Source organism: Carassius auratus, chromosome 19, assembly GCF_003368295.1.
Source record: "Carassius auratus strain Wakin chromosome 19, ASM336829v1, whole genome shotgun sequence".
Lineage (NCBI taxonomy): Eukaryota > Metazoa > Chordata > Actinopteri > Cypriniformes > Cyprinidae > Carassius > Carassius auratus.
In genome coordinates, this window is record NC_039261.1 from 7088741 (window position 1) to 7108095 (window position 19355).

The following is a 19355-nucleotide window of genomic DNA, read 5'->3' on the forward strand; positions in this document are numbered from 1 at the left end:
AACAATGCATCACCTCACAGCACAGCCAGACATGGCAGGCGAGAAAAATCACCCCACACTTTGGGAAAACAAAGACAATCAGGGCTTTCTCTCGTTTGCCTCCCCTCCTTTTCCTTTGGTAAGCAGCTGCAGCAAGCCAGTCAAATGTGCGTTTTCTTCTTTTCTTTTTTTTTTTCTCTGGCCAAGTTGTCCTTTTTTTTCTTCTTTTTTTTTGATGTAATGGAGGGAGAAAGAGATAAAAAAAAAAAAAAAAAAACAGAACCTGGCAGGGCAAGGTACACATTCGTTTTTACAAATGGCAGACTGGTCCAGGTGATAATTGAAAAGGAAGTCTGGTATTGTGCACCATTCAACAGGAGAGAACTATTTCTGGGTTTTCCTGTGTAATTGACCCACAACCTGCTCCCAAACACATTCACATTTCAAAGTATTGACAATCCCTCTTTTACTTGATCCTGCCTTCCTACTTGAAATGTAATGGGCTGTCACTATAACTTGCATATTTTGTGTATTTTTCCTTTAGATACTTTTCCTTTAGTTGCCTAATTTTGGATTGTTTTGGAAATCATTTTGGCCTAATATCAGTCCAACAAGTTTTTTTTGGAATCTCTGTACCTTGTTTATGTGTATAGTTGATTGCTTATTAACAAGTAGGTAGTTAATGTAAGTTGCTGGTTCAGTTGAATCGCGGTATCATGCTCTTACTGTTATCCAGCACACTAGATGCCACCAGTGTCAAGCAGACATGGTCAGCCTCACCATTTTATATTTTATTTAGTGAGTTTCCTGTAAGAAACCTTCAGTACATTTAACCTAATATATGAAGCCTTGTCTTTACAATGAACATAAACTTAATGACACTGAACATTTGATTGGAATTGTTTCAGATTTTAATGGAGTTTTTTCTAATTGTAACTATATTTGTTTTTAATTATTTATTTCTTTACCGTCAAGGGTAAAAAAACACCTGGTAATGTTAGACTGAGTTAACTTTTTCAACCATAAATCCCAAAATGATTTATTATTAAAAAATGTATATTTTTGCTTTTGTTTTTGTAAAAAAAAAAAAAAATTTATAATAATTAAAAAAAAAAAAAAAATATATATATATATATATATATATATATATATATATATATATATATATATATAAAATTTTCTTTTAGAATTTTTTTTATATTAATTTCTATAATAATTTTGTACATGTGTGGCTCTGTATTTTGGTGGACACCAGAGTCAGATGCACACATGATCAGCCTTTCATTCCAATTTAGTTTCGGCTCTAAGAGTCAGAGCTTTTGATTTATATTGTTTTAAATCCAAAGCATTTGGCCCACTGTACACATAACCATATAAGCTTTCTGGATGGCTAAACAGGAGGCCCAGCACAAATGAATGATTTGACCAACAAGATAAATTATCAGTTGTGTTCACACAGTGTGTAGGTTGTATGTATATTAATTCTCTGCGGCTGTTGTACGATGAAGGTCTGCGGGCCAGGCGGAGGGAACACGTGTGAGTGATTTGGCTCCGGAGCCCAGAAGGCCAGGGAGAGAAATCCACAAAGCTGATGACGGACACTTTGTTTGGCTTGTAACGCTAGAACAGGATAGGAAAGAATAAATCCATCAATCATGTCTAAACTGTCAGGACTAGCATGTGGCCCTCTAAAAACCCCACTGAGATCAGAAAATATATACATTCTCGCTTAAAGGTTGTAAGAAAGCACTGATTCTGACGTAAATGAGCCATAATTCGATTTTGAGATAATCTTCCAGCAAGGTATTGTGGGTTTGTGTTGTGGGACATGCCACACATCTTGCGGTCTTAAAGGGACAGTTCACCTAAAAGTGACAAATTCAAGTCAATTCCATTCCAAACTATCCCTTTAAGTCGTAGGCCTGCGGATTAAGAATTACACATTTAAATATTTAATTGAAGTACCCATATAATATTTAAATGCATTACCATCTAAAGCCATCAACATAATATGGTAGTGCTACAGTACTTTTTGTGAAGAATAAAACTATTGATTTGGTTAAGTATAATGCTTAATGTAAAGATAGTGTTATTATTGTTGCAGCAAGCCATTAGAAAGGTGTTTATGCACCTTCAATGAGTTTACCAACCATTTTATGTGCACAATAAGGACGCGAGATCCTTCCCTTTCTGCCTGAAATGCTGCTTGCATCAGAATGATGCTCTGCAGTTGCAAAGGGCAGTGACTTTGCATTTGCTGATAGCTCATGGAAAACATTGCTCCATCTCATTAAGTTATTGCCATCATTTTTATTCTTTATGGTTGTGCAGGCTACCGTCCCTCATTCTCTTTTCACATTCATTTTCTACGTATCTATGATTAATGGGAGATGTCGAACCATAGAGTGAGCAAGCATCAGCGAAGGTGAGATCATAATTAGTTTAGCTGATGCAGGGCCCTCCAATGGCGCATCTGGATGGAAAAATTACCCTATAGGAAGTTGGCGGCGGCCCAAATCTTTTTACTGATACGTTGTGAAACACCCGATGAATCAAGTGCCCTTTCCCTGCCAAAAAAGCTCTACCGACTCGAAGCCAAAATTATGTCTGCAGAAAGCTTTCCATTCTAAATGTATTAGAGCACAATTAGGAGCATTGTACCTTTCTGGCAGGAGAAATGTGCTCCCTGCTCAAGCCGTCTGAAGTTAGGCTAAATAAATCGTACACATTCTATAAGGCTAAATGAGTTTTACAGGGACCATAATCGAGATAATTCCTGTGATTTGCCCCGGCTGACTCGCGGGATTCACTTGTAGTTCTGTCCGTTCCCGGTGGATGATTCATGTGGCTATATCTCTCTCCTTTTTTTCCTACTTGAGTTGATTTTTTTTCCCTTCTCTCACAGTAGAGTGCCATATTTCAAGCTACTAGATATTCTGTGCTCCAGCCATGGATTTAAAGGTTCACATCATACATATGTTCGAGATGAGACATTTATTGAAAGATCAAGATTTGTATGTCAGGTCTGTGCTGGTGACCCAGTTTGAAGTTGGTGGTGTGTCACTGACATGGTATCTTATCTTACAAGGCCTTTAAATCACGGGAAGGTTAATTAGTGTTGCAATCAGCTTGGTTCTATTAATTGTGCCTCATCCTGGTTTTCTGATTGGACACATTGTGTCCCTCACCATCAGAGCTGCCATATCCAGCTACACCTTGCAGAGTTTTTTTCCACCTTTTTTTCTTGCTTTCTCCTTTACATTCACCTTCCGTCTCCATGCTGAGCATGAATCTTCATCCCTCTTTTTTTCTCGACAGCCTGCTTCTTTTTGCTCATTTTGGCTATTTCTTTTTTATGATTTCAGAGACGGCGGGGCTCGGGGGTCTTCTGCGCCAACTGTCTGACCACCAAGACCTCACTGTGGAGGAAGAATGCCAACGGCGGCTACGTGTGCAACGCGTGTGGCCTCTATCAGAAGCTGCACTCGGTAAGGGGGGAACTAAGAAAACATCAGTGCAAGGGATGGCGAGAACGCCTCGCCAGCCCACCCACAAATCTCAGAAACCGAGTTAAAAACGAACGGAGAGGTGACAGCGTAGCAGCTCCAGTTTGATCGTTTCATTTCCACGCTGTCAGGCGAGGACCCAGGGGGAAGAGCCCTTTTGGCCTTCCTCAGCCCTGCAGCCAGCTAATGGCCCTATGGAAGTAATTTTGCACCAGCTAGGAGCCCCACTTCCCACAGTCCTAACAAACACTTGACCTTAAAACCAGAAACACAATGCCTACTGTCACAACCTTAAAACCCAGTCAAATGGAGTCTTTCTTTAACATTTTTTCACCTTCATGTTCTAAATCCGTATGAATTTCTTAGTATTATTAACCTTTAACCAAGCAAATCACTTAAGAACACACTCTTATTTACAACAACAGCCTGCTGTGGAACACAAAAAGAGATGTTTAGAAGTACGTGTAATCTGCTTTTTTTCTATACAATAAAGTCAGCGGAAACTATAGTTGTTTAAGTGTCCATCCACTTTCATAGTATGTAGAAAAGAAGCTTGGGAATTGCTAAATATCTTTTATTGTATTCCAAAGCCTATACGTTTCAGAAAGTCAAAACTTGGAAGGGAGAAAAAGATAAATTTAGGGAGAAAGGGAGACATTTATGACAGAAATTTCATTTTTGGGTAAACTATTCCTTTATATTTATATTTTTTTTAAAAACCAGGACGCGGTTCAACTTAAACCTTAGTAAGCATATGTAATATGGTTTGCTATAAATAACACATAGAAACAAACAGGGTTCAGCTAATATACATTTCTGTTGATGGATGCACATTCTGGCATCCTAGACATTATAACATAGCGATAAAAAGAAAAAAAACCTTGGACAAACCATGAACTTTTGTTCAGTGCAAATGTCTAATGCTGGAATATGAGCAGTCATTTATTCCGTCATCAATAATGCACGTGCACAGGTGAGACCTGAACAGCATGTTGATATCTGTTGAAACTAAACTCATTTAAGCTTTGTCACTTAAAAAAATGAAGAGCCAAAGGACGCAAGCCTGCGTCTGCAGTGAGAAGATTTGTGCGTGTGCTCATCCAAAGTGCGCAAACCCACGCCTCGGAAAGTGCGCAAATATTAAGCTCTCTCTGAAGAATTGTTTAAATGAACGAATTCACAAAACAATTATGTCAAAATGCCCGTCTTGGTAAGTATCCCACAGCAGACATAGCCGGCTGAACGTAGACCAACTGTATCAGTGCACTAATCAGAGCATTTTCTTAAAGTGACAGTCTTTATATTAATCAAACAGCAACAACAAAGAAATCACTCACTGCTCTTGATTGAAAAGCTTTTGTAACTTTAATAAAGAATGATCTTTATTTTGTATAGTCCGATATGCAATGCTGTTTAACATTTGATTAGTTTTTAAGTACAGAAATTGAATAAAGTAATGCTAGACCTCTTCAAAAAAAGAAAAAAAAAAGAAAATCACTGTTTATTTTATTTGTGTCTTTACGCTATTGTATTTACTTGTGCTGTTGCATGTAGTTAGATAGAATAATATTTTTGTTTGTTTGTTTGTTTTTTTTTATATAGGTTTTCCATAAACAACTCATAACGAACCGTACCAAAACCATGACTCTAAAACTGTGAAAAAAACCGAACCATGAAAAATTTTTACCATTCCAACCCTATATACATATATATATATATATATATATATAAATCTCCTTTTCGATAGAGTGTAATATTCTGGTTCTTAAAGTAAAAATCCCATTCATTTTCTCCATAGGGGTATTGATTTTAAATGATAACTTGTACGCCTTTAAAGAATTTTTTGAGCTCCAGGGTTTTAAATCAAATAATCATTCAGTTTTCCAGGAGATTTCCTTGTGAAAAACTGCATTACCCATAATTCTGCAAAGAAGTGTCCATCATTCAAAGACCCATTATAAGCAAATTGCTCTAAAACAAAAATCACTTTGAATTATGTGAACATTATATGAACAGTAATCTTGTCATTTCTTTAATAGCTGGTTTGTTTGATTCATAGTTTATAAGTCTTTAAAGACATAAATAGCAAAAATTTTGTATGCAAAAAGTGAGTAGGCACTGTTCCATTTACTTTTGGACATACGCATGCTTTCTGTTTATCCGAATAATATCAACTATAAAAAAAAGAAAAAAAGAATTTAAATATGATATTTATAAAAGCATAAATTGTGACTATACAATGATCATTTTATTAACTCTTCAGTCTGTGTGAAATGTGCACAAAGAAATGAAACTACTAGTTTCTGGACTCTGCCACTAAATGACTTAATTTGATTTGCTTTATCGCCTCAGTTCTCCGCTCTCCCAATTTAATTTTGATCTGAACTAGCATTTTTTTTTTTTTTTTCATCTGCAGCCTTGAAAGTGTTCTAGTGTTCCTCTATTTCCTTTGAAATGGTGTCTGGATAAACATCATGGGTAAACAGTCTCGACAACATGTGAGTAATTAAGCCGGAGATAAAGAAAAAGCATTGTGCTCGGGCCTGTTGCTGGACTTAACGTTGATTTTGCATTCTAATCTTTGGAGCTCCTTCAGAATTGGGTCAAGTCTGTGAGTGTTACGTTTCTTCCTTTCTCGATATGCAATGTTGGAAGCGCTCTGTGCCTCAGTGGCCTCGGGCTATCAGGACTAGTGCCTGGGTGGCACAAGCTTGGAAACAGGGGGCCAACTGAATCAGTGTGGTCGGTTGGGGTAAGGCATTAAGCCACCACAGGGCCCAGACCACAAGAGGCTCTTTCAGGGGCCATGCCACCTGGTGGCTTGAGTCATGCTAACTTGACCCGACACAGGCTCTCACATCTGCCCGTCTGTCTGCACTGCTTCATCAGAGAGCTTGCAATCAATGGAAGCTTCACAGCCGAGCTTCTAAAATACTGTATGCTCTATTTACTGCCCCACATTAAACACTGTCTGGAGTAAATAAGTTTCCTCACGCTGGAAGTTTTTCTAACTTTGACATTTATGTTGGGAGTTCCATCATGCATTGATGCAGCAGCTGTACTGATGCTCGCATCAGTCTTGGCTCTGGCTTCCTGGGACAGAAAAAGTGGGGTGGCCATGACTTTAAGGGAAATGGGAACCATTCTTGACAGTTTTACTACTGAGATCACACTGATATTAAAAGCCAAGGGGTGATGAATTTGATGTGAGTGGAACACAGTGGCTTCAGTTATTCTTCAGGCCTAATCAGACACACAGGCGATAACTGGTTACAGGTGAAATATTATTACAATTTAAAATGGTGTCCTATTTTAAAATATATATAAAAAAGTGTTGGCAAAGCAGTCTTCAATGTCACATGATTCTTCAGAAATTATTCTAATATGCTGATTTTCTTGTTGATATCTTTTTAGAATACTTTGAATAGACATTTCAAAAGAACATAATTTATTTGAAATATACATTTTTAATTACAGCAGTTTTTTATCAATATAATGTAGCCTTGCTGGATAAAAGTATTCATATCTTTTCATATTTATATCTTAATTATTCAAAAATCGTGTATATATATATATATATATATATATATATACACACACACACACACAAATATATATATATATATATATATATATATATATATATATATATATATATATATACACACACACACACACACACACACACACACACACACACACACACATATATATATATAATAAATGAATAGTCCACATAATCGACAACATGGGAACATTTTTTTTTTTTTTTTTTTACAAATATATATTTTTTTTAAGAGCCTGCAATAACGCGGTTTGACCAGTGTGGAGCTGTAGCGCAAGACGGTAATTCAGCTCTCCCGATGCAATTCAAGAGAAGATAGTGCTTCAGTTCAGAGCAAACAGAGCAGATCCAAATCTGAGGTTGCTGAGCAGCATTTGGATGAATATGAAAATATATATTGTGCACTTTCCTCTCAATAACAAAATAAGCACAACAAAAACTGACCCCGATGTGAAAGCAGTACTTAAGAACACATTTGATTATAGCGATGCGGATGTTTACACGAACTCTGAAGTTCGGCACTCGACAGTAAAGTCCAGTCATGTCACGTTTATTTATATAACAGTACAATGCAATAGATATCCTTAAATCAAGCAGCTTTACAGTACTAAACATGACATGAATACTAAACACAGTCAGTGTTGCATTCAGTTCAAATTATGACTTGATTTTCTGTTATAAAGCAGCTCTCAAGTGTGGAGCTAGCTAATGATAAAACCTGTTTGGGAATTTTTTTTTTCAAGTTTTAGTTTGGTTTGATCTAGCTCATGACTGTTTTGATTAACATAACCCTATAAGGGATTTTAGAAAAGTTTATGAATAAAATGTTTAGCCAAAAATAAAGCGCACTTACCTTTATTTTGTTTCTTTCACATGTGACTTATAAAAAGAGACAGAATGATTTGTTGTTCAGCTACTTTCTCATATTGTTAATTAAATGGCAAATAATATAGTTTCTCCCTCATCTCATTTTGTGTGCCAAATATATTTATTAGTATAAATTAATTGTATAATTGTCATTTCAAAAGTGGAAGTAATTACCTTTATGTGTTTGTTAGAATATGTATATTTTATCTAATTGTCAAACCCGTATCTTGTATTTAGTTCGACGTTTGATGTCTGTGGGGAAAAAAAAAGTGTGCAGATTTCCAATTAACCGGCTATACAGAAGTGACGTAAACCACTGAAAGGTGTGTTCAAATGGGCTTTATTAGCACAGGAAAGAAAGAATCATGCATTTAAAATGTTATTCTTGATAGCTGACAGAAAATAGGTAACAGCGGCAAAGTGGCATTATCACTATTGGTGAAATGTATGAAAATCTTTGGTCATTTTGGATTTAATCTGTTAAGACCTTAAACCTGTTAATGAGTACTGCTAACTTTACTCTTCTTGAGCTTATCTCTTTATTAACATTTGTACAATGACTGCCTACAGTGCTGGTGTAATGTGTATTTCCCTCATATTGTATACAAAACTAGCAATAGCATAGATCTGTATTTTATTAGTTCTAGCTCAGTGCTCACCTTTGATGGTACTTACAGCTGTGTGGTGCGATGATCTAAAGCATAGACATTCGAGCGGTGGACTGAGTCTCTCTTCTCTGTGCTCTTTCACTGTAAAGTAGCTTCTGCAGTGGACCATCAGGTTGTGTACATGCCACACTCCACTAGAAGCTAATAAAAAAGATGAAGCCCTCTGGATCCTTCGAATCACTGCCGATTGGCTCCAGCATTTGTTTCCCTGATGTTTCTGTTTTTGGTTTCTGTTATAACATGTGGAGTCATCTACGGCAGCCGAGTTAAAGCAGTGGGGTTGTTATGTAGAAGGTATCTCAGTCTTTCAGGTTCTTGGTTTAATAAATAATCGAGTGACTGTTTCACTGATGGTGCTCTAACGCAGGCCAGCGGAGACTGTGTCCTTCATGTCAGCCTGGCAGTCAGTTTCCAGTAGTTATTTTTTTATATTTTTGAATAAAAAGTTTTATATGCTGTACAAAAATCATTTCATAATAGCACCTCATAAAACCACACTGTAGAGAGCCCTAAATGGAGGTCTGGGCTCCTCGTGCCAGAACACATTGCAATAATAAATGTCTCTCAGAGTTTATCTTCTAATAATAGGACCCGACATGCGCCGTAGCCATGCGTCAATGCCCGACATAAAACTCGCGGCTGCCTCCGTTTTTCAGATTCATCATCGTGGAACTTTTTATTTGGGATGCAGAAAGAATATGTCGTTCGTTCTCCAAAAAAGTACTCGATGCTTCTGAACTCTGACCACCCATTGGAACAAGAAAGCCCAAAATGTTGAAAGAAATAGCTGGAATAGCAACAAGGTTTCATTCACGGACAGCACAGTCTTCCAGGCTCCTTTGAGCATTTAATACATTTCAGTGTTTAAAAAAAAAAAAAAAACTCTTTAGCTTAGGTGCTCAAACTTTCAAAAATAGAATATATAAATACATAGAGAGATACCCAGAGTTGCTGAATTGCTACTTCTTGTAGAACTAGTTTTCCATTTGTGCTGTGTGCATTTATCATATTATTATTATTTGTATTATTTTTGGAGGGGAGTTGAGTTGGTGTTGTCATGCACATTTAGTGCCATGTACCATTTATTTTTTATGTATATTATAGATTATTTTTTTAAAGACAAGTCTTTCAGAATTAACTCCGTATTCTGGTTTTCTTCGTACTATAAAATACTGTATACCACCAAACTTAATCCCCTCTAGTAATTTTGTAGTAGGGAGTAGATATAATCAAAGTCTTAAAGACTTTTATGTCTCTTGTCTGGTTTGATATTTGAAACAGAAAAGTCAAGAACTCATAGCCAACTGATAAATCAAGCACTGTTCTTTTTTTTTTTTTTTTAAATAATAACAATCCTCTCAAAATTAGACTGAAGATGAAAAAAATAGAACAGGGAGGAATGCCCTCTTTCTGTAGTGTGCAGTGAGGGCCTGACATGGTCCAGCAGTAGAGGGCACTCTTTCTTTTTGTGTGACTTTCATCCCCGTTCTCTGTTTAGACAGCCAGCCAGCCTGACACGTTCCAAAGAGTGAGTGCTCACATTTATTTTAACACCATCTATCACAAGGCATTAACTGAACTTAAGCAACACAGTACGATTTGTGTTAGATTGAACTCCAGTCCCTAGTGGCCAAACATTATTGAAAATGCACATCTCATGTTTCTTCCCCAGAACGTATGGTGCGAAGCCGAAGGCTAGGTTTGAGGTGGAGTTATATTTTTGCATAAATAATTTTTCCAGCTTTTATGGGGAAAAAATGGCTGCCAGAGAAAAAAAATTCCTTCTGTCATACTGAAACACTCTGGTTTCCCAAGCCTCCCCATCTTTGAGAGAGATTGCTTTCCTTAGCCTAGGAACATGACGGTGGATCTGGGTGCTACTAAGGCCAGTGGCTACCATACATGATTGATTCCCTCGATGTGCCTTTACCTCAAAGTCAACAAGCAGTCGGAAGATGGTGGTAGAGGGGAGCGACATGATTCTTCTGCCAATTATCTCTGGCTCCGAGTGAGTCGTGGGTGATCTCTGCATCAATCGAGGACTTGGAAGAATGTGTCTGGCAGTGTAGCTAGATGAGTTGCATCATCTTACTGAAGTTTCCCCCCGAGCCACTGCCTACCCGGATGGAATCTGAGCTCAGAAAAATAGATTACAGACAAGTGCTCCATTCTTTCCCTCCTGTTGCAGGTCTGCCACCTAAGGAAATATGCATATCTCACATCTCACCAACCACAGTAGTTTCCATTTTAGTGTAGACCTAAAGGATGAGAAATGAGAAGGAGCATATTGTTACTTCTGGCTTTTTCTTGTAAAGTAGCACAATTGATAACAGTCTAGCTGAAAGTCACTTCTATAATTCACTCATTTATATTTGTACACTCGATGTAGTGTCTTGATTTTTGAGCTAGGTTTACGTAGTCCTGTGAAAATAAAGCAGTAATTAATAGCCATTTGATGGGAGATTATTATGCTAACCAGCCTAATTACAGGAGTGTGTCCTCTGAGTCCCAGAAGGGATGAATCACTCTACTGAAATCACAATATTAGATCAGAGACCATTTTTATGAGGCAGTAAATAGATCAGGTCCAGTCTCACCGACACTTGGGAGAGCGCATGAATATTTGTTTGTTTGGATCACAAACATGGCTATTGTACCCAACCATACCCAAATCGGGTATATATGTATATATTTAACACCAACACTAAAATTTTGTTCAGAAACCTGTCTACATCCTTAGAAATGCATTGTTTTCACATGGTTTTGATGGCTGTGGTTTAGCTATTAGGTAAATAATAAAAATAACTTGCATCTTAAATACAGTATATACATATTAGTTGTTCATTGTTCTCAACAAAAATATATTAAGTAAAAAAATATATATATTAAACAAATTATTAATTCCTATGAAACAAAGTCATGCCAAACCACTATGGAAGGCATTTTCTGCCAAATTTAAATAAATAAATTAAATGATTAAAATGAAAATTAAAACCAGATTAACGATTTCATTACAGAAAACTGTACGCAAAATATGTGACAAAATTGAGAATTAAATTAAATGATTTCATTTTCACAGTTACATCCCTGTCAAATTGAAATATAAAATGCAATTGGTGATTTCACATTTGATTTTCAATACAGTCTCGAGGCAAGACTGCCAATATTAAAATGAAAAGCCAAACGTGAAAAATAAACTACAAATACAGTTTTTACAAAGCTCTTTATTAACGCTCACGCAATAATGGGGACACAATTCAAATTTAAATGTAAATTTTACTTTTCATTTTAACTCCTCTTTTATTTCAGTTTTCATTTTCGTTTTCATTTTCAAAGACAACCTGCATGCAAATTATATGTTAATGAGTGGGTGTGGCTCAATTACGCTGTTTCGTGGAGGAGCTCAAATGGCGGTTATGGCCAGTATAGCAGCAGAATTAAACCAGCTAGCAAACATTTCGGATGATGATGACTTCATTTTGCTACGAGTTGAATCTATATTGGATACAATTGGACATTTTGCAGCCGTCACAAACTCCGATGTCGATCCTCGAGTTATAATAGTCTTAGTGAGGTTGTGCATTTTCCGGGGAGTCTCGTCGGCCAGTTTGGTAAAACTGGCAAAGATATTCACAGATTCGACTTTTCCGGATCAATAACTCGCGAGTAAAACGTTTTTGGTACACGAATTATGCCTATTTTTACTCGTAGTGATGTAGTAAACGAGCTACAAGCGAGTTTGCCTGAAAACAAGCTTTCCTCCGCTCTGTACAAAATACGTTGATCTCAATGCGCTGGCGTCTGAGAGACAAGTCCTAAGGGACCGTCTGCAAAGTGCGAAACGCGAAAAAGGTTACTAATAAAATACTCAACAACTTCACAGTAACACACTGTAGTGTCACCAAATTCAGTTCACACATCACTGCTCTCCTGCTGCTTATACTACAATGTTGGTTTTAAAAATAGTTGCTTTTGCACAATTTTACATTTTTTTTAATTATGAAAACGTCAACAACGTTACTGTAACACACTGTACTTTCACCAAATTCAGTTCACACATCAATGCTCTCCTACTGGTTATACTACAACACTCATTTCGAAAGTATTTGCTTTTGCAAATTTTTTATGATTTTTTATTATTTAAAATAATTAATTACTTCACCTGTTATTGAACATAATAGTTAATAACTTTACTGTAACACACCGTACTTCCACCAAATTCAGTTCACACATCACTGCTCTACTGCTGTTTATACCACAACTTTGATTTTAAAAGGAATTACTTTGGCAGACTTTTGATGAATTTTTTTTAATTATGAACAATAGTTAATAAATGTACTGTAACACACTGTACTTCCACCAAATTCAGTTCACACATAATGGTTCTCCTACTGGTTATGCTACAACTTTAATTTTGAAAGTAATTGCGTTGGCACATTTTTATGATTTTTATTATGGAAAATAGTTAATAAAGTCACCATTATTGAACATAATAGTTAATAACTTTACTGTAACCCACTGTATTTCAACCAAATTCAGTTCACACATCACTGCTCTCCTGCTGGTTATACTACAACTTTCATTTTGAATGTAATTGCTTTGGCACATTTTTTATGATTTTTTATGCAAAACAGTTAATAAATTTACTGTAACACACTGTACTTTCACCAAATTCAGTTCACACATTACGGCTCTCCTGCTGGTTATACTACAGCACTTGTTTTGAATATAAAAACACTAATAAAAGTTTGATGAATATACAGTGCAGTAAAGTTATTAACTATTTTTAATAATTAAAAAAATCATAAAAAAATTTGTCAAAGCAATAATTTTCAATTTGAGTGTTGTAGTATAACCAGCAGGAGAGCAGTGATGTGTGATCTGATTTTAAAGAATATACAGTGTGTTACAGTAAAGTTATTTACCTTTTTCTTAATAAAAAGTAATAACAAATGTGCCAAAGCAATTACTTTCAAAATGAAAGTTGTAGTATAAACAGCCGGAGAGCAGTGATGTGTGAACTGAATTTGATGAATGTACAGTGTGTTACATTAAAGTTATTAACTATTATGTCCAATAATGGTGAATTTATTAACTATTTTTTATAATAAAAAAGCATGAAAATTGTGCCAAAGCAATTACTTTCAAAATGAAAGTTGTAGTATAACCAGCAGGAGAGCAGTGATGTGTGAACTGAATCAGATGAATGTACAGTGTGTTACATTAAAGTTATTAACTATTATGTTCCATAACGGTGAAGTTATTAATTATTTTTCATAATACAAAATGTGCAACATCATTTAATTTCAAAATGATTGTTGAAGAATAACCAGCAGGAGACCAGTGATGTATGAACTGAATTTGGTGAAAGTAGTGTGTTATAGTAAAGTTATTAACTGTTTTTCATAATAAAAAAAAATCATATAAATGGTGCAAAAGCAACTATTTTCAATATAAGTGTTGTAGTATAACCAGTAGGAGAGCAGTGATGTGTGAACTGAATTTGGTGAAAGTACAGTGTGTTACAGTAACGTTATTGACGTTTTCATAATAAAAAAAATCGTAAAATTGTGCAAAAGCAACTATTTTTAAAACCAACATTGTAGTATAAGCAGCAGGAGAGCAGTGATGTGTGAACTGAATTTGGTGACACTACAGTGTGTTACTGTGAAGTTATTGAGTATTTTATTAGTAACCTTTTTCGCGTTTCGCACTTTGCAGACGGTCCCTTAGGACTTGTCTCTCATACGCCAGCGCATTGAGATCAACGTATTTTGTACAGAGCGGAAGAAAGCTTGTTTCAGGCAAACTCGCTTGTAGCTCGTTTACTACATCACTACGAGTAAAAAGAGGCATAATTCGTGTACCAAAAACGTTTTGCTCGCGAGTTATTGATCCGGAAAAGTCGAATCTGTGAATATCTTGCCAATTTTACCAAACTGGCCGACGAGACTCCCCGGAAAATGCACAACCTCACTAAGACTATTATAACTCGAGGATCGACATCGGAGTTTGTGACGGCTGCAAAATGTCCAAGTGTATCCAATATAGATTCAACTCGTAGCAAAATGAAGTCATCATCATCCGAAATGTTTGCTAGCTGGTTTAATTCTGCTGCTATACTGGCCATAACCGCCATTTGAGCTCCTCCACGAAACAGCGTAATTGAGCCACACCCACTCATTAACATATAATTTGCATGCAGGTTGTCTTTGAAAATGAAAACGAAAACTTAAATAAAAGAGGAGTTAAAATGAAAAGTAAAATTTACATTTAAATTTGAATTGTGTCACCATTATTGCGTGAGCGTTAATAAAGAGTTTTGTAAAAACTGCATTTGTAGTTTATTTTTCACGTTTGGCTTTTCATTTTAATATTGGCAGTCTTGCCTCTAGACTGTATTGAAAATCAAATGTGAAATCACCAATTGCATTTTATATTTCAATTTGACAGGGATGTAACTGTGAAAATGAAATCATTTAATTTAATTCTCAATTTTGTCACATATTTTGCGTACAGTTTTCTGTAATGAAATCGTTAATCTGGTTTTAATTTTCATTTTAATCATTTAATTTATTTATTTAAATTTGGCAGAAAATGCCTTCCATAAACCACTAGGTTTCTATTCTAACAAATATTTTGTCTTCATGATATTAAACCATTTTTAATGAAATAAATCTTAAATAAAATCAAGTAGAAATATTATTTGGAAAATGTAAACTTAAAATGCATAAATAAAAATTAGAAATGGCAAATAACTTAATTTTACTAAAATTACTAAAACTTTATATTAAATAAATAAATAAGCATCACGTCAGTGATTTCAAATTGTAATAATTAGCATGTCTCTTTTTCAGACCCCAAGACCGCTGAACATTATCAAGCAAAACAACGGCGAGCAGATCATCCGTCGACGGACACGCAAGCGCCTGAATCCTGACCCCGTACCATCTGAACAGGTGGGGTCCAAGCAGCAGCGTGTCAACAGTGAGGAGCGTCTCAACGGCAGCCCCTTAGAGAGGAGGACTGAAGAAGCAGGATCTGATGGGTCTTTATCACGTGCTGAGGCCCAAGCGCAGTTGGGTAAATACGAGGCCTACGGCTCCTCAGGACCCAAAAGTCACCCTAGCCCCCGCTCCACCCACGCGTTCCTCGTCAACCAGACGCTGGAGATCCACAAGCGCATGCCACCCCTACATATGCACAAGAGCCCTGCGGACGGCGGGGCTGAGGGCAACGGGCACAGTGCAGGACACCAGGGAGGGGATGGCAAGGGTGGTTCTGAACGGGGCAGCCCTATTGAGAAGTACATGCGTCCATCGAAGCAGGCCAGCTACTCCCCTCCTGGAAGCCCTATCGAGAAGTACCAGTACCCGTTCTTCGGCCTACCTTTCCTCCACAATGACCTGCAAAATGAAGCGGACTGGTTGCGCTTCTGGACTAAGTACAAGATGTCTGTGCCGGGCAACCCGGGCCACTACCTGAGCCCCGTGGCTGGCCTTCCCAATCCGTGCCAAAGCTTTGTGCCTTACCCTACCTTCGGCTTACCGCCTCATTTCCCCCCACCAACCCCTTCTGGACCCGAAAACGACACGCCTCTTGACCTGGCCATGAAACATTCCAAACCCAGTCCTACGCCCAACGGGACCCTCGTCGCCAAGGAGAAATGGGCATGCCCCGCTTCTCAAAGAGAGAAGGAGATGGAACGCTCAGAAGAACCCGAAGAGGAGCGCCCTACTTCGCAAGTGGCCCAAACGGAGATGGTTGATCAGGCCACGCAAGATGACATCTCGAGCAAATGCGCCCACTGTGGCATTGTCTTTCTGGACGAGGTTATGTACGCCCTGCACATGAGTTGCCATGGTGACGGCGGGCCCTTCCAGTGCAGTATCTGCCTACATGCATGCGCTGATAAGTACGATTTCACAACACACATCCAGCGAGGCCTCCATCGGGCCGCCCCCGAGGCGAACGCCAACCCCTCAAACCAATGAGCTTTACAAACCTGCAGTCCGAGCACAACTAGAGTAGCGAGGAAAGCGAGCGCTTGTAAGAATGAATGCATTTAACTTTTTTTTTTGCTTAAAATATGCCAAGACTGATCATGGTGCCTAAGCAGAAAATGCAAGAAACTTCAGTCAGCATAGCATTTCTGTGAAAGCTCACACACACACACGTATACTTTCATCGAACAAAGACTGCTTTTTGAAGACATCGGTACATGTAGCTATTCAATCTAGATATTTTTTCGTTAGTCCAGATATCTAATTTTCGACAAGGCAGTTCAGCAAGCAAGGTACATATACTCCAATTTAATGCTTTGTTTCTCGTCATCGTGTGTATTCGCAGATTTATGGAAAGTTCTCTTACCTGGTTCTGATAAAATGAGGATGTGTTTCTGCATGTGTGGCTCAGTGTAGGAAAATGTGGCAGACGTCTGTCACTATGGCAACAGCATAAATGACTGCTGTCCTCAAACAAACATCCAGCATCCTCAGGGAATGTGTATGGCTGAGTAGACAACATTAGTTTATATTCCGTCTCCAGTTAACATTATACTAAATGTCTTATGGTTTTCTGTTAGTTTTTGTCTTTTTTGTGTGTGTTGAAGTTATAGGGTTAGGTAACTTCAGTCACAGAATTCCATCAAAACTTTTAAGCTGCTGCCTTAGTTTCTGGGATGCAATTCTCTAATCTAGAAATTTGGGAAGGAATACAAAAAAAATAATTTTTTCTAGGTTGTTAATAGTAAAACCATATTATCAGTGCCTGATATATTGTACAAAGTATTTTCTACATGAGATGTTGATATGCAACATTGAACTCACATCTGAATAAGGGCCTTGAGTTTGGCTCTGACAAACGTTTACATTTGCAAATGTAGCAAACGTCATAAGGAAGCGTCATAATGAAGAACACCTTTCATGAAAACAGTAAGACAATTCAGTTTCCTTTCCTCCAAAGGTGGAATATTAAACAAAAGTACTGTTTTTTTTTTCATTCTTTCTTTTTGGCCACAAAAGGGCACTATTCATTCCAGGCGTTGTCATTTCCTGTTGCCTCTTCTTACCATGTACTTGTGCTTTGTTGTTGATGAAGAAGCTTGTATTGGACTGAAGTCTTCCTGCATTTTTCTCCTGCTCTTCTGATACTGAACATTCAAGGGAAACTGATGAGTCTGTGCTTTATTTGGTCATTTTATGGGAGCCAGTGCTAAAGATAATAACTTTCCGCCAGTCTAAATTCATTCTGTTCCACCTTCAATTCTAAAGAGCAGTTGAAAACACCTTTGACTTTTGTTTTTTTAACAATTTTATTCAGTGTACTGTTGATAAAACTTAATAACTGCAGGTGTTTCTGGTGCCTTTCGATGGCTGTTGTCTCAAAGAGGCATAACATTGTTATTTATATTGTTGTTTCACCCAGCTGTACTTTGGTTTTTGTGCTCCTTTTGCAACTTTTATCATGTGGAGTGGACAACTGTCTACCTGAGTGACCGAAAAACATGTTTTGAAGTAATAATGAGCTCAGAAATGAGCCGAACATACCTTATCAAGTCAAGCGCTTGATGTATTTAAAAGCTGTTCACGCATCTTCACAGTTTTCTTTTTTATTTGAATAGGAAAAGCTCAAATATTTGAACCTCCCAGATTCTGTTTTTGTTTGCTAGCAACGTTGAGATGTCTGTTGTTGTTGGGTTTTTTTTATTTTTTTTTTTGCTGTTGTTGTTGTGCTCCCATGTGTACTTCTCCACACTTGCTCCTTTTCATGGTCAAAGGTTCAGTGAGTTGGGTCTAGTCTGACTTCATACAGACATTATTTATATGAACTGGGGAAAAGGGGGAGAGCTTGAGACTCAAAATGTCTAACTTGTGCTCTCTCGCTTACTGTTTCTCAGAAACTAGCCTTACAACGCTGCTTAACTGCAAATGCCTCTTACAATAACTGAAATCATTATAGAGCGTTGCTTTTCAATAAACCATTTATACAGTTGGGTATTAAATAACATAAGATTCTTTATTTTTGTCTAAATTTTCATTTTAATTTGAAAAATGTTAATGCTTGCACTTCAGTTACTCTGTTGCAAAAGAAGAAAGATGAAATGTGTTATTAGCATGCTAAGTACAGGTACTGCATTATAATTAATGAAAGAGATCTTGCCTATGTTTGAAGGTCTTAGTAATATTGAAACACAAGGAGTATTTGATGGAGCCTGGAAGCTTGTTTAGCCAAGGTCAAGGCAAAGGGCATAAATATGTAAATGTTTTAACCATTATTCGTAGAATGTTATTGTTTTTACACTTGCTGCATTTAAAGTGCATAGATGATGATTTTAGGATTTTTTTTTTTTTCAGCTGCCACCTTAACTTTTATTATTATTATTTTTCTTTTTTTGTGTGTGGTAGGATTTTACATGCAAAAAGATTCGATAAAGATGGCAAAGATGTCTGTTACATCTAAACTTGAATAATAATGATGACGATGATAATAATAATGATGATAAAATAATAAAACATTTTAGCAACTTTTCTGTGTACCTTTTTGTGTCATGTTTTTTTTTTTCTTGTAATTTAAGATTCATTGATTTTATTAACCGCAATTTGAACTGCATTTGATGTAGGGAAAAAAATATATAAAAACAACAATATTGTGAAATATTATATTATTACAATATAAAATAACTGTTTTCTGTGATAATGCATTTGAAAAGGTAATACATTCCCTTCATGACAAAGCTGAATTTTTTCTGCAGCCGTTACTCCAGTGTCA

General features: G+C 36.8%; 1 protein-coding gene across 5 annotated transcripts in view; it reads left to right on the forward strand.

The window, feature by feature from the left end:
* trps1 (trichorhinophalangeal syndrome I) overlaps positions 1-19122 on the forward strand; it is a 115559-nt gene extending 96437 nt beyond the window's left edge. For all 5 annotated transcript variants that reach the window (XM_026288592.1, XM_026288596.1, XM_026288595.1 and 2 more), the window contains 2 exons: positions 3345-3467; positions 15443-19122. In XM_026288592.1, the coding sequence (XP_026144377.1) occupies positions 3345-3467; positions 15443-16579 (1260 nt within the window). In that variant the 3' untranslated portion in view covers positions 16580-19122. The remainder of the gene's footprint in view (positions 1-3344; positions 3468-15442) is intronic.
* Positions 19123-19355: the final 233 nt, after the last annotated feature.